The following is a 20,755-nucleotide window of genomic DNA, read 5'->3' as shown; positions in this document are numbered from 1 at the left end:
TCATTTAAGCCATGGCTCTCTCTAAGGCTGCTCTAAGGCTGCTCTTGGGAAAAGTGAGTTGCAAGGAAAATGACAACTGTATATGGGCCGCAGGCATCTGTGGGGCTGAGGGGCCTAATTATTCCCCCAAATGGGTTGCTTTGAGGCAAAGAGCCTCAGACCCAAGGTTTGTGCAGATCTTTGAAATATGTCCGGATGTGTATTTAAGTTTTTTTTTTTTTTTTTAAAGAAAGATAGCAACATTAATAAAAGAAGTGGTGTGGTTTTTCTGTGACCAGGTTTTTTAGGGAACTTGGACATTTAGAAGTTACTATGTACAGTGAACAAGTCCTAGGAATAGGGACGTTCCCAGGCTATGAGCCAAGCCAGAATATTAGAAAGTGGAAGGGAGGCTTAATCCAGGGCTTGTCCAGGCAACACAGGATACTAACTCTCCTAGGCGGACTTCCCACCCCAGTCTTGACCTTTATCCAGTATTTTCTTCTGTGATTACTTGTAATTGAGTGCCTTTTCCCTTCTCTGAAGACAAGGAATATGGCGGAGGGTGAAACAAAGGCAGGGGAAATCTGTTTACAAGATATCCATGTTCCGACTGCCAACTAATAAGCAATTAGCATCTTAAGGAGAGGATAAGTAGGATTTCAATGTTCAGACACACATACTGTAGGAGTAGTTGGTATGTGGTACTCAATGGTGATGGCAGGATGGTGTCAAGTCTCGTTTCTTAAAAGGCTTGAGTCTTATGGAGAAGCAAAATTTCACATGTGAATTTCTGGGTGTTTGCCAAACTCTAACTAGGTTTCCAGGAATAATGTGCTCATTCTATCAGACCATGCCTCTTCTTCCCAAGCTTCAAGTGTGATAAATCGTCAGAATTTGACCCCAAGACTATATGCAAATGACAAAGCACTTTATCGTATCCCTGCTGAGTCCCAGAATTCCACTTACAGCCAGTCCTCCACAAGACTAGTCTTTGTTCAAAGAATCATCAAGGCTCATACTCCATGAAAAAAATTAACCCTAATTCCTTTAAATGTAGAAGCCTACAAAATCAATGTTTTGAGCCAAAAGCAAAGATTTATTTGCATAAACAAAATACTTTCATTCTAAGGTTGCTCTTACCATCCCACTCTCATTCTCTGTGTTTTGTATTTAGACATTTCTTTTTCCCCCTTCGGTTTTACCATATGTGGACAGAGTGAAGCTTCAAGAAAACCTAACAATGAACTTGGCCCTGCACTACCCCTACCCAACAACATGAACTTGTCTGTTCCAGAGATACAAAAGTGAAGTACTTTTTGAAACTGCTGCCTCCTATCAGGCTGCAGTGTGATAAGAACACGAGTCTAAAGTACAAAGATTATATTTAACTGGTGTTTCCATAGTGTTTCAGCAACCCCCTTCTGAAAACCAGTTCTTTTATACTTGAGTAAGCAGCAAGTCCCAGGACAGACCCAGAATTCACTCTAGGGAGAAAATCAATAGTTGGGTCTCGCTATTTTAACTTTTTTAAAAAAGCTGATTTATTTTGAGAGAGAGAGCCAGCATGCAAGCGGGGGAGGGGCAGAGAGAGAGGGAACGAGAGAATCCCAAGCGGACTCCGTGGTGATGTGGGGCTCAGACCCAAGAACCATGAGATCATGACCTGAGCCAAAACCAAGAGTCAGGACATTCTACTGAGTCACCCTGGGACCCCTAATTTTTTTTATTTCAAGTAGGCTGTACGCCCAATGTGGGGCTTGAAAGCAAGGCCCTGCCATTAAGAGCTGCATGCTCTACTGACTGAACAGCCAGGTGCCCTTGTTTTAATACCATAGTAACGGTAAAACAGAAAATTCCACTAGTTTTCCCAACACCTTTGATACTGAATCCGGGGACATACTCTTTCACCATGAGCACAGGAGTGGATAAAGTGGTGCTCTCTTAGCTTAGAAAGAAAAGGGGACTAATATTTACTATTCTCCATTCCAGCTGGCTGCACACCACAACCTTCTGCTGCTTAAAAGCACAAAGAAATATAGCCAGCCCTCCACCCCACCCCAAACTACCAAACTAGAATTTCTGAAGGAAGTGGGCCTTTTTCTTAAAAAGATTCATAAGGATTTTGTTGAGAGCCGCTGATTTGTTGAGTCATTACTCTTCCCTGAGCAATTCAGCAGGCATTTACTATACGTTACCTCATTTGTTTCATGGCTGAATTCATACACGTTCAGTCACAGAAGCTTTGTGGTGGAAGAAGAAAGAGTTCACCAGGAAGGGATTCTAAACCCTCCTTTCCAGAAATACGGACCCATAGTTCTTGTCCATTCTGATTTCTTCTCACCTTGCTGCTCTTCCCCCTGGACCCTTTGTCTGATTTCTCCCAATTAATTTTCAGGCGAATCTTCCATTACCCAGGTCCAGAACAACAGATGTGTGTACAGAACCTCACTAGACCCCAAAAGAAAAGATATTTATTCTTCCATTTCTGTCACCACAAATATCTTGTTAACAACATAACACTCATCTTTGTAATTTAAACAAAACAAAACCCATCACTCTCTCCTAGGATGAACGTGACATTAGATTAATACTAAGCAAACTCACAAATGACAAAAGATGGAAAATTAACTGAAATGTTCATCCTTCCTGAAATTTCTCTTAAACAGCAGAGAAGTATAATCAATGCTGCCACCCAGTGGCAAGCCAAACAAGTCAGGAAGCATCCCAGAGAAAACAGGGGTCAGAGGCCCAACATCCGGTTTCCTTGCCTCCTATCAGGCCATCTACTCCTTACCTTGCAAAAAACATCACAGCAACATTTCCCAAGCAATCCCTCCTCCACAGTTCCAGTCCAATCATGAGAATACAGTAACCCAAGTCTGGCCTGTGACACAGACTACTTCACATGAAACTTCCCCTGACCGAGGACTTAAATAGGCCAGTTCACCCAGTGCTATGGTCCAGTAGGGGTTAAAACAGGAGAATGTGGACACATCCAAAGCGCCCGTCTGTTCAGAGTGTGTACACAGTAATTCTGATGTCTGTTGCTTCAAATACCTCCTCAATCATTGCAGATACGTTTTCCCATTGCAGACGATCAAGACCACATCCAATCCTGAAAAAGACAAAACATCTCCGCTGGTTGTGATGAAGCTATCTGAGAAGGCACTTCTTTCCACTTCCCTTAGGCTGTACCCACTGAAAGCAAAAAGACAAATGATCTGGCCTCACACCTAGGCAGCTATGGCGGGAGTCCGCAAGTTAATTCCTGTTGTGAGTCACCTAAGGCTGTTCCTAGACAGCCCCAACATCCAATAGCTGTCACTTCTCTTTTGCCTAATACGGTACCACTTCTCAATTGTTTGAGGCTACATTTAGAAAATGTATAACTGCGGTGATATGGGAACCTCACTATCCTTCTAGATCTATTGATAAAAACTAGCTGGTATTTTTAAAATACGCTTATGATAAAGGAATGGAAGGTGAAGGAAGGTAAAAAGAAGGACAAAGGACAGGATCTCTGCAAAAAGGAAATCAAAATAAAACGTCGGGAAGTCCTGAGCTGATTGCATTTCAGTCTTTGCAACACTCTGGTGAAACATCAATCAGCCCATAAAACTCTACTACTACCTGGCACCTTTCTTCTAAGATGTTACCTTATTGATCCTCAATATCCCTACAGGAAAAAAAAAGAAGACTTAATATTGCTAATTTCACATAATTAAATCCCTGAAAAAACTGTGATAAAAACACCCAACAATTTGATACATAAGTCACGAATACATTAAAGCCCGAGGTAAGATGAGGGACCTTGTAGCCACATTTATAATTAACGTGGAGCTTGGAGCAAACCTGCATGCATGGTCAGCACTGACTAAAAACTAGACTGACAGGAAGAGAAATGACCCCAAGCCTATTTCCTAAAATGAAAGTAAAGAGCATGTTGAACCCCCAATGTCATTCCCTTAAGTTCCCAATACCTAGGGTCTAAGACATTACATAAGTGACGTATCCTCTGGCTACTACCCACATGGACTACAAAACAAGCATGCAGATTAGAAGGCAGTGATAATTTACAACTTTTTCTGTACCAGATTAACGGGCTTGGGATACCTGAAGTGGCCCAGAAGAAAATCACAATTGCTCAGATTTGGTTCTTAAGCTTTTACTCCTTCAAGAACAGAGTCTCAGCCTTAGATAGAAGATGTCCAGATTCAACAGAGAGGACTCAACAACATGTCCTCCCGACTAAGCAGGCTGTGTGTTTTAATTATCCTGATTCATTCAACACAGGCTAAGAAATGGGTAAAACGTAGCCTGAGGTCTGACAACTGGTTCACTGGTGATGTTAAAAAGCTTTTAAATTTGTCCACTTTTAAGCCTGTATTTTGAGTTAGGCTTTCAAGTCATTTGTCTCCCGGTGAGACAGCAAATGTCACCACTCGATTACAAGTATTCATTCGGGGCCCTGGATTTCCTTGCCTGGGCATAGAGAGGTCGGTGACTCCATTCTTCAGACAGTGGGACTTCATGGCCTCTAAACTCTTCTGTAAGTTTTCATAAGTTGGCTTATGTGAAGCCCTTTTTTTGGTAATCTGAGTACAAAGAATGAATTTAAAACTTCCATTAGTCCAAAATGATAGCCAAAGAAAAGCCATCACATTCTCACAACATCCTGATCATTAAAAAACTATATACTTTCAGAATTCCTTAGAGCAGGACAAATCTCATATCGTCCCTTCCAGTTATGGGAGGCCCTCAGGAAAATCCACTGAACAGGGCCTGAGAAACCCAGAGAGCACCATGTAGTAACTTTTCCTTTTCCCAAGAAGCCCAGGAGATTAGCAGGCTGTGCCTATTGTCTATTGTTTTTAAACAAGGTAGGTCAAAGTCTCTGTGCCACTTCCAAGAGATAAGCAATGTATCTGTAACAAGAAAGAACCCATACCACCTAAAAACTTCCTGTTAAGTCTATTTATTTAGAAACCACAGTTGTTTGCTTTTCATTTCTCTATAAAGAACAAAGAGAAACTGGTAGTGTTCCAAACAAGACTGGAAGTCACATCGACCTTAAGGACAGCATCCCAAGGGCTTAAGGCATGTCCCCGTTCAGTGTGCTATCCACATCAGACTTGTAGTGGGTTGGCTGCTCTAAGTCGCTCAGCACCATCACCAAGCAGCCACACTCCTTCCAGGGCCTAAAGGACATATGGACAGTGGAAGAATCCCACATTGAGGCAGAAGGCAGGAAAAGAGCTAAGTAATACTAGGCACTGCATTTGAGAGGGAAGAACAAAAGAAAAACTCCTTTGGGATATCCATCTTTTGAGATATGTTTCTATCTCACCATAATTAGGAAAGAATTAAGGCACGGGGGACATCCCTAATTTTTCCAAGTCTTAGAACACAGGCTTTTGGTAGTTGTCACAGTGGAGCTGGGAGGCAGCCTCGTGCTCCTTTCCAATGCAGCGCTCCCAATAGCCACCACCACTGGATCTGGGCTGGCATGGATCAGAAGTTGTGGCCATCTTTGTCTGTCTAGAACGGAACATCACGAGCAACACAAATGCAGCAGCCCACATCCAGTCCTTAGAACACCATAAGAACTGACCCTCGTCTTACCAAGTAATATATATATCGCCCATCTCTCTTCAGAACAGCCACTTCTCCAGATTTCTTTTCTACAAAAAAGTTATTTAATAGTAGAAAGGTATTTAAAAAAACAACACCGATTTGCATTCTTCAATTTAAAATAAAATCTTTACAGATTTGAGTTGACTTCAGTACTAAACAATAATTTCAACTCTGAAGAAACCTAGGGTCTCTGTTAACACTTTGTTTCTTATCAGCCTTCCTTAACTTCCAGCTTTCTTATCCGTTTTCTCAGTCTTGTTTTCCTCTTATCCCGTCCTGCCCATATTTTCAAATACACCCTTACTTATTCACTTAAAAAACTTTTAATAACTTTTTCTTTTACATATAAAGAGTTACTGTGTTAAGCATTATGGAGCACCAGAGATGTGTAAAAGTTCCTAATTGGTGAAGAGCTTTCAATGAAGGGAAGGTGTCCCGTTTACAAAGAACTACAATAAAAAGCAGTATAAACTTTTAATGAAATCACCAGTGGAGTCTCCGACCCGATAAACCTGGACCGTGATCTGAGTAACTATTGCCAAAGCTCTACATGTGATTCTAACTCCTGTCTCTGGTTTAAAATCACTGGTAAAGTGATGGGAACGATCCGTAAGGAAGAGGTTTTAAACTCCTCTTTGAGGAGTAAGTAAAATATGGGTAGACAGGATCTTGAATGCCTAGTTAACACCTATGGACTTCGTTAAGCACTTCTGTTATTAAAAGTTTCAGAAAACTGAAGTAATATCAACAAAGTTTAATGACAGAGGAAGAGATTAGAAACGTTTATGAGAATTCAAGTTTGGTGTGATGAAGACCCAAACTGTAGGCCATGTTTGTAGAGGAAAACCTTAATCTGAAGAGTTCAAGTTCTCAGTGGTTGGGAACCACTGCATGTATATCCTGTCTAATAATTAAAATGTAACAGGTGATTAAGACAGTCTAGCCAAGGCGGACGAGTAAAGCTGTTTTTCAAAACTCACGTTGATTTAACAGCTCCTGCACCCCTCCAAATTTCTTCTTGAAAAGGACAGCTATCCCAGCACCCATTCGACAATCCTCACTGATACAGTGGGCTAAAGAGTCTGTTTTGGGGCATGCAAAAAGGTCTCCTTTCACATAAGTGATCTAAAATGTGAAGAAGGGAAAAGAAAGGTTTTATTTGATACAGAAAAACACTAAGATATTTCTTTCATTTTCCTTTATTGTGTCTCCCACCACTGCCCCTCCTTGATTTAAAACCAAATCTGCTGCGGCACCTGGGTGGCTCAGTCAGTTGAGAGACCGACTCCTGATTTCGGCTCAGGTCATGACCTCATGATCTGACACTGAGCCCCAGGCTGCAAAAACAGCGTGGAGCCTGCTTGGGATACGCACCCGTGCGCGCGCGCTCTCTCTCAAAACAAATAAATAAACGTTAAAAAATAAATAAAACCAAAGCTGCAGAATTTAAGGAGTTAACTACAACAAATTAAAGCATGTGTAAGAGAAAAGTGATCATGATCTCTGCCTCGTACTGTATCAGCCTTTCTGAAGCAAATCAGCTGGGGAGGGAGGAAGACAATTCAATTATGGCTTTAATTAAAGTGTTTATGCTTTTGACCTTAATTATTCTGAATTTCAGTTCACCAATAAGTTAATAGTTGCTACGCACTCTGCTTCCTTCTGGATCTTCATTAGGGCTGCCGGCCATGATACTGAGTCGCTATTTCCAGAACTTAGGTGTTTCTTCAGCTATGAGAAGGGAAAAGGAAAAATGCTTAGGCAGCCTGAACATATTATATTCAAATTCCCTGACCACCCACTTGGTAGTCTTCTTCCCCCACCATTTATCGCTGAATGGGAGTTCGTTCAGGCTCTATAAAGTAATACAAAATTCTTCTGGGGCAAGAATGAGGAAGGATGGCTAGGTCTGGAGGTGGCCGGGCCCCGCTCGCATTTCGCGCTTTCCTTGGGGGCGCCCCGCTCGGCCAGGGGAAGGAAAGGCGGTCCCTACGACTCGTCTCCTCCTTTTTCCGCGCCCGGGCAAGGCGGATTCAGGACTGTCTCTTCTCTGCAAAACCAAAAGTACTTCCCCAGTGGGTCTGGCACACGAGACAAAAGGAGGGACTTGGCCACAGTCCCGCTGAGCAACCGAGGAGTGTCTGGACCAGGGGAGTTGTACCGCCGAACCGCAGGCGGGGAGAGGGAAGGAGGCCTCTCAAGGAAGGCTCGCCCCCATCTGCTCGTGGGGGGGGACGGGGAAGGAGTCTAGGGAGGCCTCCCGTTCTGTCTCCCACCCTAGGGCAGGTCAGCGAGGGAATAGGGCCTGTCCTAGAGTCCCGTGGGAAGGAGAGAGAAGGCTCCCTCAAAGCCCCAACATACCGGGGTTACCCTTCCACCTGGAAAGGAGTCGGCCGTTGCGAAGTCCCGCCCCGCGGGGAAGGGCTCCGGATCCAGCCCTGGTAGGTGGGAAGCAGCAGACGAACCCAGACACAGAACCAATCCAGCCACAGCCCTTAATTGCACGCACCTAAAATGGCCGCCCACCACCCGGGAGCGGGGCGGAAACAAGCCTCTCTAGCAAGCCAGCCGAACTCGCACTCTTTGGTAATGGCCGCCGAACTTCCGGCGGTAAAATCCGTGGAAAGTCCCGCCGCCGCCCGGGCATGCGTAACGAGACAGCCCGCCGCGAGTGAGGAAGAACGGCGCTTGCGCCTTAGCCCCAGGGGTGTGTCTCCAGCCACCGCAGAGAAGGGGTGGGCAGTTGGCAAAGAAGATAGTTAGCGCCTGCGTAGTACTATGTTTAGGGCGGTGTTTGAGTTCAAGGATCTGGCGCGTCCAGAAGGCGCCTGCGTATTCCTTCTGCTGGAGATGGTGTCGAATCAGGAAAGTGGGCGTGGCTCCAGGGAACGCCTGCGCGATGCTCCCTCAACTGGGGGTGGGGTGAACCAGATGCTGGGGTTAGGGGGCGTGGTCTCAGGGGCGCCTGCGCCGAGGCGGTTGGAGGGAGGCCCGATTCCCCTTTGTTCGGGTTCGCCATTTTGCGAGGCAGCGGCAGTGGCGGCGGCAGCGGCGGCTGGAGCCTCTGATTGGGTTTCGGGGTCCGGTACTGGAGCCAATCAGCGCGGGCAGCGAACCGGGGGAGCGAGGCACGGTGAGTGTGAGGAGCCAATATCCAGCGGCCCAGAGCCGGCCCCAGCGCCCCGATTGGCGGGTCTCGCTGACCACTCAGGAGAGGCCCAGGCGCCCGTCGAGCCCCGGGAGTCTAGCTGAGCCTAGCCGAGCGGGGCGGCCGGCGGCCCCGGCCGAGGGCCTGTGAGCGCCCCGGGCCACTCCCGGCCGAGGCCTGCAGGGGGCCGCCCCGCGCGGGGATGGCGCTCTCGGGAGCGAGCACCTCTGGGTCCAGACCCTTGCTGGGTGGCTGTGCCAGTTGGGGATGCGTCCGCATTCTCCCGGCCCTTAGGCCCAATTTGTCAGGCCACAGGCTCGGGGTTGGTGGGCCTGCCTGCCACGAACGCCCATACACGCAGGTGCACACACGCTCGGGGCCTTGGCGATCTCCTTCAGATCGTTCGGGCTTCATACTGAAGCCCTCCTTTGCACCCTCCACGCTGCGGCCTTCGGGACGGGAAATCTCCCACGAGGGCCCGCGATCCCCAGCCTTCCGAGAGCTGGGTCTGCCTGTGTGCAGCCCACCTGGGTCGCGAGTGAGGCCTGGGGAAGGTACGCGCCGCGGCCACGGGGCCCGGAGAGCGGCGGGGAGAGGGAGCCGGCCCGCCCCCGCCTCGGCGCCCTGCAGGCCCGCCCCCGCCGTCTCCCGGGTCCGGGGAGGGGGTCCGTTAGTGCGCCCACCCTCCTGCCCCGACGCGCCCCTCCTCTGTGCACGCTCGGCCTGGGTCTCCGGCCCGCCGCCGTTACCACCCCCTTTTGGCTCGTCATTTCCTCTCCTCCCCGCCCCGCTCGCCGGGGCAGAACCGCACACCTCCGTCTTGGAGTCCGACCAAGCGGTCTCCTTTTCTTGTCCTGGCTGTACAGCTGGCCAGCCTCTTCGGTGCCTGGAGCGTCACTCTTAGAAGATTGCCAGCCCTGCTCATTCCTTTTCCCGGAGCAACTCTTGTTTCTCACATCAGTAGTCTTCTCCATTGCTCATCCTGTGAACTCTCTTTTCTTTGGGAATGTAGAATTCTTTTGTTGTTGTTGTTTTCCTTTCACCTTTTTGTGTCCCTTTGAATGTGTCAGGCTTGACCCATTAGCTCAGTCCATGAGCATCTTTTGATTTATTTATTTTTGTATACTTTCCAGCTCCACGTTAACGTTTTGTAAGCGGATATTTGTAGAAACTTCACAGTGTTGTGGGATTTTCGTTAGAGTGAGAAGAAGAATGCTGACAGCCATGTCTCTAGCAGTTAATTTGTACCAAGCAGCGATCTGTGTGCTGGGGAGGAATTAGGTAGAGGTAAATAGTAAATAACCTTACTTCCCTGCTGGAGATTGACAAGCGAACGACTAATTAATCCTAACGGTACAATGAGGCCAAGTTCAATTCTGTAAAGTACTGATGTGTGAGCTACCCACAGCCTCAGTGGAAGACTCAGTGTTGCCACGCTTTTCACCGGCCTTGAAGGACAATGGGATTTCTGCAGACAGGAAGGAATGGAAGAGCACTACTCACAGAAAAGAACATGTGCGGAGGCACCAAACTGTGCTATTGGAAGTGGGGGACCCGGCGGGATGGGCTAGGACACTGGGCAGTTCTGATGAGAATTTAGGCTGGAAAGCCCAGTTGGTAAAAGTGCCTGTATATCTTGATACAGAAGCAGTTAATTTTTTGGAGGTTCAGATGGAAGAAATCTGAAAGTATGTGTTTTTTTTTTCCCCAGGGTTGGAAAAACAAGTTTCTGACCTGTGAGCTTCTGCTCCATAACAGCAGCTGAGTTTTGGGGCAGAAAGGGAGATTTTTCTCCTAGGACTTTAGAAATTTTTACTCAAGCACCTACTACAGTCCCTGGCACATAGAGGAGGTCTTAAGTATATGGTGCCCTTTTTTTTTTTTTTAACGTTTATTTATTTTTGAGACAGAGAGAGACAGAACATGAAGGGGGGAGGGGCAGAGAGAGAAGGAGACACAGAATCGGAAGCAGGCTCCAGGCTCTGAGCCATCAGCCCAGAGCCCGATGCGGGGCTCGAACTCATGGACTGCGAGATCGTGACCTGAGCTGAAGTCGGACCCTTAACCGACTGCGCCACCCAGGCGCCCCTATGGTGCCCATTTTTATAATCATATTTAAGGCCATACAACTGGTAGGTTTCAGAAAATTCCTGATCCAGTGCTCTCTCCACTATGAAAACTTCAGAGACAGGTTTTTTTGTTTTCATTTTTTAAAATCATCTTTAAAGATGATGATAAGTAGTAAATAAGGTTATTTACTATTTACCTCTACCATGAAAGATGTTTAAGTCAACTTAAATTCATTTAATCCTTGGACATTGTCCACATTAATAGGTGGGCACCATGTCTAAGGCATTTTTTAAAACATTTATGTTTGCTTTTTGAATATTGTTTTAACCTTGGCATGTAAAAACAGATATGTCTAGTCACTTTAAAACCACCAAGCACTTTCACTAGACTTCTTTCCAAAAGGCAGTGTATAAATTAGAGTCTGGTCTCTGTTGTGTTACACATCTCTAGAGCCTCCACCGTCTGCAGAAGAACTTCTTTGCCTGGAATTTTAAGAGACTATATTCTAGCATCTAGCCTTCTTCTCTTGACATGGAGCTTTTAGTCCGCTGTTCATATCCTGCAGTTACTCTGTCCTTGCTTTTATGCTGTCTCTTCATTTAGAGTACTCCACCCTTCCCACATCATCACATTTATAAATCCTTCTCACACTTTGGACCAGATCAGATGCCATATTTTCCTAGAGACTTCCTTGACTTAACTGTCCCCAAGTGGAAGAAATGTCTGTTCTCCATATTACCTGTTTCTCTCTTAGGGTTCCAGTAAAGATTTTTACTTTACCAAACTTAAAGACTCTTTGAAGTTAGGATCTTCGTCGGGGTTTTCTTTTTATTTCTGAAACCTTGAGGGTGGTGTCTCGCAGGTGGTGCATCATTAGTAGAGACAAGGAGTGAGTTAGGAACTCCAATCCAGAAATCTCTTGGACAGTAGGGAAGGGACAGTTATTTTTTTCTCCGGCCTTTTCACAAACAGATCAGGACTCATTTGCTGAGTTATGAAGTCAATTAGCTGAGTAGTGCTGCTAATTTTTTATAATGCAATAGGAAATATTAATGTGCACCTTAGGTTACACAAATCTAAGTATTCACAGAACTTGTTTCAGTTACTTTTTTTTCTTCTGTTATGTATGCGGTGATTCGTGATAGAAAATGTGTTTCTTCCTGTGAATTGTGGTCAAAAAAGTTTGGAAGCACTGTTACAGCCTTTACCTAGTAGTGATTATTAAGTATGGTAATTTTGAGGGGCTTTTCACATGCTTATGGTTGAGTTTTGGGAAATTTTCATTTTAAAACGTGTATAGAGCCACATAGAATGGATTCCTAGTAGTTAGCTACATTTAGAGTTCTGCACCTTGAATTGGGAAAGAAGGGGATTTTCGTGCTCACCAAAATAGAGACACACTTGCTCTTTTGAGGGAGAAACTGTTAGGATCAAGAGCTGGACCGAGTAAATCTGGCTGACATTTTTGTTCAAAGCTTGGGCAGAAAAGCACTCGAGGAAAGACAGTGTCACATTATATTGCAGTTTTGCTAACTGAAGCTTGTGGTAATAGGAGCACGTGGCTTCAGTGAAGCCAGTTGGGTACGCTCCCCATTAGCAGTCTCAGTATCATGCGGCAATCTGAATCTCTCATTAATGTGAGACAGAATTAGACTGAGAACTGCTTCCTTTTTTACCCGTCAAGGTATAATGGATTGAGAAGTCTTTAAATTAGAGTGTTTGTATTGCCAGGATAAACTAGGTAAGAAGAAAATCTGTACGACGTTCTATTTATTGCTCATGTACTTGATAAATTTCTGGAAATTAGTGATCAAGGAAAAAAATCTACGGGAATGGGATTTGGGTGGGGGAGGTATTGAAATAGGACATTCCTTCATGATCCTAAATTTTTAAATCAACTATTAAGGTATAGTTTAGACACAAAGCGTAATCTTTTTAAGTGTACATTTTGATGAACTTCGACAAGTTTATACACCTATGCAACCACCACAACAATAAAAATATATAAAACATTTTCATCACCCCAAAAAGTTCAGATGCTATATCCCAATCAACTTCCCACCCTCACCCCTTCCCCCCTTTCCAATCCCAGGAAACCACTGACCTGTTTTCTGTCTCTAGGCTATTGTGGTCTTTTTAGGGTTTCATATAAGTGGAATCCTTTGCTCTTTTGTATCATGACCTAAGGGTCATTAGTTTACAAACATAAATCTATTGTACTGCAGTTAAAGACAAGATAGTTCAGGGAAGACCATTAACTTCCCTGGCAGGGCCACTTAGTCTTGTTGAAAACCCGATTTTCTGTACTGTTCCCAGAATCTCTCAGGAGCTGACTTCGTCAACTAGCTCAGGAGTGAACCGGTGTAAAAATCAGAAAGTCAGTTTGTTCGTATGCAGTGAGAAATAACCATCAAGTTTACTTGTGTTGCTGATCACATTTGCTCTCTGTTGCCATATCTGTATGTAAATCCAAATTAGATAGTTGCTTGGTGAGCATTCTATCAGAGCAAGGGGAGTGAGTTGGCTCCCATATGGCTACAGAACATCATGCTGTGGCAGCATAGTCATCCTGTCCTTATTTATGGCTCTCTTACTCTGCCTACCCTTTTGGTTATGAGTAATAGGCTATGCACACATTTTAGTACAAACGTTTTCCAAACATATAGTGAAGTTGAAAGAATTTTACAATGAACACCAGCATACCCATTCCCTAGAGTCAGCTGTTCACGTCGTACCATGCTTGACTTACCGGGTATTTCTATCCATTCGTCTATCAATCCATCTTATTTTTTGATGCATTTCAAAGTGAACGTTAGACCTCAGTATACTTCTTCCTAAATACTTGCACATGCACTAGAATATATTTTATCTCTTTCACACCATATTGAGACAGCTTGCAAGTAACTAATCTCATCTAGCGTGTGTGGATTTATGGATAGTAGTGCATCACTTTGCTTATGTAACCTGCAGTTCATTTTGGCTGACATAAGTTTATCATTCAAATTTTGGAACATATGAAGGCCTAGAGAAAAATTGGGGCAAAGATTTATCTACATTTTGCTTATATATATACCTGTACCTTCCCCATACTTCCAAGGTGAATTAGTCTTTGGCAGTTGGTATAATTTTAAATTTCGAATCAAGTCTATCCAAGGTTCTCAAATATTTCCATTTATCTAATCATGTCCTTATTTCAGCAGAGTCTGTAACTGATAAGGGTTGTGAGAAGGATAAATTTGAGCAAGGCCTGGATATTCGATAATATTAAAGACTTAGTAATTTTGTAATGTTTGAAATGATACTGTGGAGACAATATTGTAATAAACTGGTAAAGACAAAAGAAGAGCCTTTACTCTTTAGAGATAGATGCTGAAGTGTTTACAGAATTTTGGAATAATACAGTGTCTGGGATTTATTTCAAAGTAACTTAGGGATGAGTGGAAAGTGGACGAGTTGTGTGAGACAGGATTGAGCATGGGTAAGAGTTGGAGATGGCTGTGTGGGGTTCATTAATGATCTCACTACTCTTGTATAGGTTTGGAAACTGCCATAAAGAGAATTAAAATTATATAATAAAGGGTAGGCTATTACTAGGCATTCAAATGCAAGAGTGAGGGAAACTTAAGTTCTTTTTAGAGGAACTCCTAGCCTCAATATGTTGTATAACACTTTCCTTCTATTTAATCTGTAAACATCATTTTTGCCATTACTATAACTTCTTATTCCTTCCTCTGAATTAAAATGCAAAACCCTAAGCCTTTGTTCGTGCTATCTACTTAATGAAGATTTTGATAAGCAAAATAGTTGATTTCAGGTCTGGGTAATTGACGTACTAAGCAATAAACCCTGAAGTTTTAAATTGCAGACCATATGTAGAGAACTGGAGTAACCCCTTTGGTATAGTATTGGCAGGCAGCAAATGTATGTTATAAATTGAAGAAACTGTTTCTCCTCTGAAGTCATGTGCAGACCTGGGAACTAGTGTTAAATGGGTCTTGCAACAAAGTGACACTGTAGTTTAAGGAGTATTTTTCTAAGATGGAAGTGTTGCACTACTGGTAGTATTGAAAGGTAAGGCTGCCAGTAAGAAATGACTAAAAGCACTTTTAAGACATGTGAAATGGCATTATGATGTTGTTGGCGTGAGTGTGCCCTGTAATCGTAGATACAAATGATATCAAAATGAACATTTCCTATTCTCTTCCCCAGTTTTCTTACAAATGAAGCACAGCAGTAAGTTATCGATGTTAATCATCTGGCGAGGCTTTTGTTAACAATCTCACTTAGTTTCTTTCCCAACCTTTCTAATAGGAGTGCGTTTTGCAGTCTTCTAGGACCTCCAGAGTGAAACTCACTGTGGCCAGGATTCTAACTTGGAGGGATCATGGAGCAGTATACAGCAAACAGCAATAGTTCGACAGAGCAGATTGTTGTGCAGGCTGGACAGATTCAGCAGCAGGTATGGACGTAAAACTGCTTTAAACAGCACAGCGATGGGGCCGATACTGGCACTGCTTAAGTGGGGATTTAGAGGTACCAGATCTTAGGAATAATAGGTCTGGTGACTTGTGCCGAAGTGCTTTTTGAAGATTGGATTTGTTGCGCTTTCTCTCATCATGTGTTCAGAGCTCTGTAGTCTGTAGTCAGTCTGTAACCACATAGAACTTGCTCTTTACGGGAACCTGTTTTAATATGAAATTGCCCATTTTATTTTACTAAAAGTCAAAATAGTCTGTTCTCAGATGGAAATTTGGAACTTTGCGTTTTTTCTGGATTCAGTTTTGTTGTTTCTTTTCTTGATGAAGCTAGCCTGTGATCTTTTAAGGCTTTGGCCACAGTAGATAAACCAAGATAGCCCACTTCCAAGAAATCCACTGGTTTTCGATTCGATCTGCCATGATGCTTATTTTGAAAAGCTCTAGATCAACATGAGGTTAATAGACAACCACTCTTAATGGGTAAGCTCATATTAGAAAGGAATTCCCTGCCGGTTTATTCCTAATTAAGATAGATTCCTTTCTTGAATTTATACAGAGATGACATTTTCTGACGCTCTATTCCTGGCTTCCTTTTAGTAAAAAGTTTACTTGTTTTTCTCCCTCGAAGAAAAGAAATTTGTCACTCATTGACTGGACCTGAGGCCAAGATTGGGAATGTTTTGTTTCCAAAAGGGAACTTGGAGAATAGAGAAAAGTAGACGGTAGGACATCTACCATCTAATGATCAAAGGAAAGAGCTGACTCTTGATTAAAAGAGTAATTATTTAAATTCCTTCACTGGCTTTCCTTTCACACAGCTGCTGTGGCTCTGGCGGCTTCCTTCAACCGCCTTCTTAGGAAAGGGGATTCCACAAAGGGCCCTGTATTCACACCAGTGCCCTGCTGGACAAATTCTTATTCTGTTAGAACTTAACCATTAGAGGTTATAAATATTAGGTTAAATCACTGAAAACATTGTTTCCCAGGTAATCCAGTTGAGTAGAAGTAATCTTAGTTTGGGGACATGAGAGCATTGACCAGCATGAAGATGATTTTGGTTCACAGTGATTGCTTCATTCTTTCTATCTGGTGATTGTATTTAAGTCCCAGAAATTCTTCATTGTAGCTTCAAAACTATAGAAACCTGATAACTTTGTGGTTGTGAACTCATTTGAGGAAATAAAAGGAGCATTAAAATCACGATAAGCAGAAGGATCAAATGCTTATTTCCGGGGGGAAGGGTTGCATTAAAAATTTTTGTGTTAATGATGACAACTATTTTGATGATTGAGTCATGGAAGTGTGTTTTGAGTTTCACTCGGGGGACAAGGGCTAATATCTTTAATCCTGCTTGCTACCCACAACAAAAGAGCTTCAGTATAGGGAGTCTGTACAGTTTGAAAGTCCTCCGCTGGGTGGGACTGTTCAAAGAAGACTCCCTCCCTCTCCCATAAGAGGTAAGGTGTGTTCTCATGTCTTGACCTATACATTTCCTTCCTGATACATTTCAAGCTCTTCCTGTTCCTGTTCTCAGCAGCAGGGTGGTGTCACTGCTGTCCAGTTGCAGACTGAGGCCCAGGTGGCATCCGCCTCAGGCCAGCAAGTCCAGACCCTCCAGGTAGTGGTGCCCTCTCTGATTCTCTGTAAGCACTGCATGAACTTCTCCTGTCCTCACGTCTGGTGCTATTTGTGGTAGGGTCTCAAGCAGGAATGGCAAAGTCAATTGCATGTCTTTGATGCTGTTAACTTGTCTTTGAGGCTTGTAAGATTCCAGTTTCCTCATGTTTCATGCCTAGTCATGTAGTGACCTCAGTGTCCATTTCCTGAAAATTGAATTTGGCTGCTGTGTGTCTTTGGGGATACCTGGCAAGGAAATGGTGTAAGTGACACGAAGAAATTCTTACAAGTGGCATTAGAATCTGTTTGGAGCTCAAGCTCTGTAATCAGATTGCATAGTAAACTTTTGTGAATTTGTGTTATAGTGGAACAGAAAATACCTAGAGTTAGAGGGCGTTTTATTTTCATTAAAAGGGCAACTCAGCTCAAAATAATCATTGTACTTGGCAAGGTTTATCTAATCAGTGAATCTTGTTAATCTCTTAACTGTTGCCTTTTCACTACCTTTCCTGGGGAAACCATGACCTATTTTAATATTAGATTTGCAAAGACTATCCTATACCTCTTGGTTGGACAGAGGTGGCATATGCTTTCTAGAAGTCTCAAGTCTTATAGCCACTATAAGAACTCTTACTTAACCAGTGCAGTTCCCCTAACGTTATATATGGCCAAGTTAAATGTCGAAATTGGAGGTATGTTTTGGCCAGTTCCTATGTAAAAACGAGAGTAGAAGCATAAGTCTTCTCTGTGTCTGCCCGTTACTTTGATTAAAATGACTGTATTTTTGAGAAATTGGCAAAATTTGAGTGCCCTGCCTTTTTTCCTCCAGTGAATGGAAATGATTCAAAGTAGGACCTAGAATGCAGAACTGGCATCTCATTAGTGCTGCTCAACGTCCTGCAGTTACATGCCCCTTGCTGCGATCCTTTTACGTTAACCTTTCAGCCCCAGCCCCACACCTGCCACCGTGTCTCATGATGTCCCGCAGTCCATTCGGAACATAAATTAGGCCACAAAAGGCTAAGCTTGTAGGTGCTCCCAAACTATGTTCGAACCTCTGACTTCAACAGCTTGTTGTTCATGCTTCTCATGCTTGCTTCATCTTTTTGATATATAAAACAGTATTGTCATTAACCATTTGTGGAATGGGAATGTAACATGCTCTTAACTGTATGGCTTCTTGTCTGATGCATGTGTCGTTGTAATCACTCATATGTCGTAAACACAGTGGGCTCCTTGGAATCTTCCAACAGTTTATCAGTTACACATTTAGCATGTCAATGAGGGGAGAAGTTTAAGATGATGGGTAGTCAGAAAATTATGAACAGTTGTGCCTTAAAACTTGGGTTTCTTACGTAGATTTTCTTAGAAATGGCGACACCTTATGGAAATGATGAAGACCTTTTCTCTAGGGGTCTCATTATTTTGAAGAACTTTAAATACTTCTCTCAGTTATTCATGTAATAAATATTCAGAACAGTCCTTTCTGATGGAGTATATGCAAGCATGACTGTGGCAAAGGGAATTTAATTTGATAAGGAAAGGAGAAAACATGAGAGAATCGGATTGTAAAGTCCTTTAAAAAGTAAAGTGGAATTTCTCTGAACAGTTTATAAAACTTAGGATTTCAGCGTTCCTGAAGCTTCTGACGCATTTGGTGTTGGCAGTGGTGGTGGTGAGGAGGGGGCCTTAATATCTAATTGGTTCATCTAGGGCAGATTGATCTTTTCACCAATTACTGTTATTTAAACATACTTGCAGTGGCATTAAGAATGAATCTTTTAGTCATGTGAAAAGTCTTGTGTTCTGCTACGAATAATTCCTCAAAACAAAGATAGCATCTGTAAATGAAAGTTTTGGACTTCTAGCTGTTCTTTTGAACATTCCATTTTACTTCTAACATGGCTTGTTTTTTGGTTTCCAGAATGCATTCATTTAGGTATTTTTATATTGGGACTCAGGACGTTACAGAGCATGTATAATGCCTTGACTTCTAGAGTAGTCCATTTACTCGAAGAGCTTGAAAGTTGGGAGATTTTTGGTACACTTGAGTGTGTAATTCCCATATTTATCACTGCTTCTGTTAAAACTGAAACAGCTATGCAGATATCACAGAGTCCAGTGTGAGGAATTCTCCCACAGAGATTGAAAACTGACCAGAAGCTATTTCTGGGCCTTTTCCTAGTGGGCTCTTGAAACAACCATAGGACTAGAAGTCCCAGAGTGAGATGAAGAGGGTAGAAGTTGTGTATTTCATTTATGCCTGAGAGACTATGGAGAAAAAGGGTCTTCTCCATAAGCTTTCAGAGCTGCTTGCTACCCAGCCTCCTGCAGTCTCTGCTGCGTAGTTTGATTTATTCCTTCCAGGTCATTTAGAATTTACACTCAGCCACCATCACCACCATCAACTACCCCACCCCCCCACCCCCCGTCATTGCTTCCTCTCCAGCCTTCCCTAGAAACTATTCCTGAATATTGGTCTCAAAAGATACATAGTCTGAATATTTTGATAAGTACTTTGTGTGGATTTAGCCTGTACTTGATGATAAATGCCTTATATCTGTGGAGACTTCCTAACGACCCTGAATATACTTCATTATATCTGACCTTAAAGTCTTCAACTTGGCGTTTAGTCAAAGACAGAGTATTTTTGAAGAAGATAACTTAAGGACAAGGACTTGAGACTTACTTCCTTGGTGTCTCTCCTAACTTTTCCCCCTCCACCAAGGCTGCAGAATAATTCCAGTGATTATCTTTTGGTGAAAACCATTTTGTGTCTCATGTTACTTCATTGTTTCTTATTTTATTTCATTCTAGGTCCAGGGGCAGCCATTAATGGTACAGGTCAGTGGAGGCCAGTTAATCACATCAACTGGCCAACCCATCATGGTCCAAGCTGTCCCTGGTGGACAAGGTCAAACCATCATGCAAGTACCTGTGTCTGGGACACAGGGTTTGCAGCAGGTGAGTGATGCAAAAAATGTTTGAACAGAGTATCAGAATAGAGGTCTTAAAGAAGAGGTTGTTAGAAACTGTTAGACAATTGATTTTACGTTTAAGTGTTTGCCAGCCTACATTCACAGTCACTTTTCTACTTTTGTGGTATCCGTGATATAAAGCAGAGCTATATAGAAATTGGGCATTTCTGGGAAGGACTAACATATGAGACATGATCTTGAGCCCGTTAAGAATACAAAAAGATGAGAGTCTAGTTTAATAGAAGTAATTCATTGGTTTGATCTTTGTCAGAGCTTCTGGGAACTGAGGGAGGGAATTCACAGTGTGCTTTGGAAATTGTAGTTTTTGGTCAGGGATGTCATCCTTTCGTTTCATTCCAAGTAATTTATAGTTTGAATTACCTAGTAGGTGATGAAAAAGAAAGTATTTCAGTCCAATCCCATTGCACACCCGTAAAGCTATAGTTAGAGCAAAATTTATAACCCTTAAATACTTTTATTTTAAAAGAACTGAAAGCTGGGATTTCTTTCATAAAGTTAGGAAAAGAATAAAATGAGCAAAAAAGTAGATTAAAATTAAAGAAGAAAACTACCAAAAATGTAGGAAGGGTAAATAGAAGCGGATTCTTTAAACAGATCAGTAAAGTAGTTAGGTAAAGCCACAGGAGAGACTGATTCCAAAACCGAAAACAGGTAAAAAACAAGACATGCACCTCTGTGGCATCAAGTTTTTAAAAACTAGAGGAATTTTTATCAAGTAGGTAAAAATTAAAAAGAGTTTATATCCAGTGCTAGAATGTATTTAGGGAAAAGGAAACACTCATCATTATAGATAATTTAAAATTCTGGGGGCGCCTGGGTGGCGCAGT

The 20,755-nt window shown here is 43.0% G+C and overlaps 2 protein-coding genes across 10 annotated transcripts in view; one reads left to right on the top strand and one right to left on the bottom strand.

The window, feature by feature from the left end:
- Positions 1–2,431: 2,431 nt before the first annotated feature.
- OARD1 (O-acyl-ADP-ribose deacylase 1) lies at positions 2,432–8,278 on the bottom strand. Of its 3 annotated transcripts, none has more exons than XM_047103173.1 (6): positions 8,126–8,278; positions 7,268–7,347; positions 6,597–6,741; positions 5,605–5,663; positions 4,465–4,577; positions 2,432–3,097 (listed from the first exon to the last, which is right to left on the bottom strand). In XM_047103173.1, exons 2-6 carry the CDS (start codon positions 7,304–7,306, stop codon positions 2,995–2,997), a joined length of 459 nt encoding a protein of 152 aa, XP_046959129.1. In that variant the 5' UTR covers positions 7,307–7,347; positions 8,126–8,278; the 3' UTR covers positions 2,432–2,994. The 3 variants fall into 3 exon arrangements, with proteins under 3 accessions (XP_046959129.1, XP_046959128.1, XP_046959130.1); XM_047103172.1 differs by lacking the exon at positions 8,126–8,278 and adding an exon at positions 7,978–8,119; XM_047103174.1 differs by lacking the exons at positions 4,465–4,577; positions 8,126–8,278 and adding an exon at positions 7,978–8,119 and having other exon boundaries at positions 2,997–3,097.
- Positions 8,279–8,632: 354 nt separating this feature from the next.
- Positions 8,633–20,755, top strand: part of NFYA (nuclear transcription factor Y subunit alpha) — a 33,286-nt gene continuing 21,163 nt past the window's right edge. The window contains exons 1-4 of one of the 7 annotated variants that reach the window (XM_047103168.1): positions 8,633–8,749; positions 15,161–15,293; positions 16,847–16,933; positions 19,747–19,893. In XM_047103168.1, coding sequence (XP_046959124.1) covers positions 15,219–15,293; positions 16,847–16,933; positions 19,747–19,893 — 309 coding nt within the window. In that variant the 5' untranslated portion in view covers positions 8,633–8,749; positions 15,161–15,218. Of the gene's footprint in view, positions 8,750–15,145; positions 15,294–16,846; positions 16,934–19,746; positions 19,894–20,755 lie in introns of all 7 variants that reach the window. The other 6 variants (XM_047103167.1, XM_047103164.1, XM_047103165.1 and 3 more) reach the window with 6 other exon arrangements.

Source organism: Lynx rufus, unplaced genomic scaffold, assembly GCF_022079265.1.
Source record: "Lynx rufus isolate CCGP_SWC_20201006 ecotype Redwood Valley unplaced genomic scaffold, mLynRuf1.p SCAF_6, whole genome shotgun sequence".
Classification (NCBI taxonomy): Eukaryota; Metazoa; Chordata; class Mammalia; order Carnivora; family Felidae; genus Lynx; species Lynx rufus.
The sequence above is the reverse complement of the archived record's forward strand: the minus strand, read 5'-3'. Positions and strand labels throughout refer to the sequence as shown.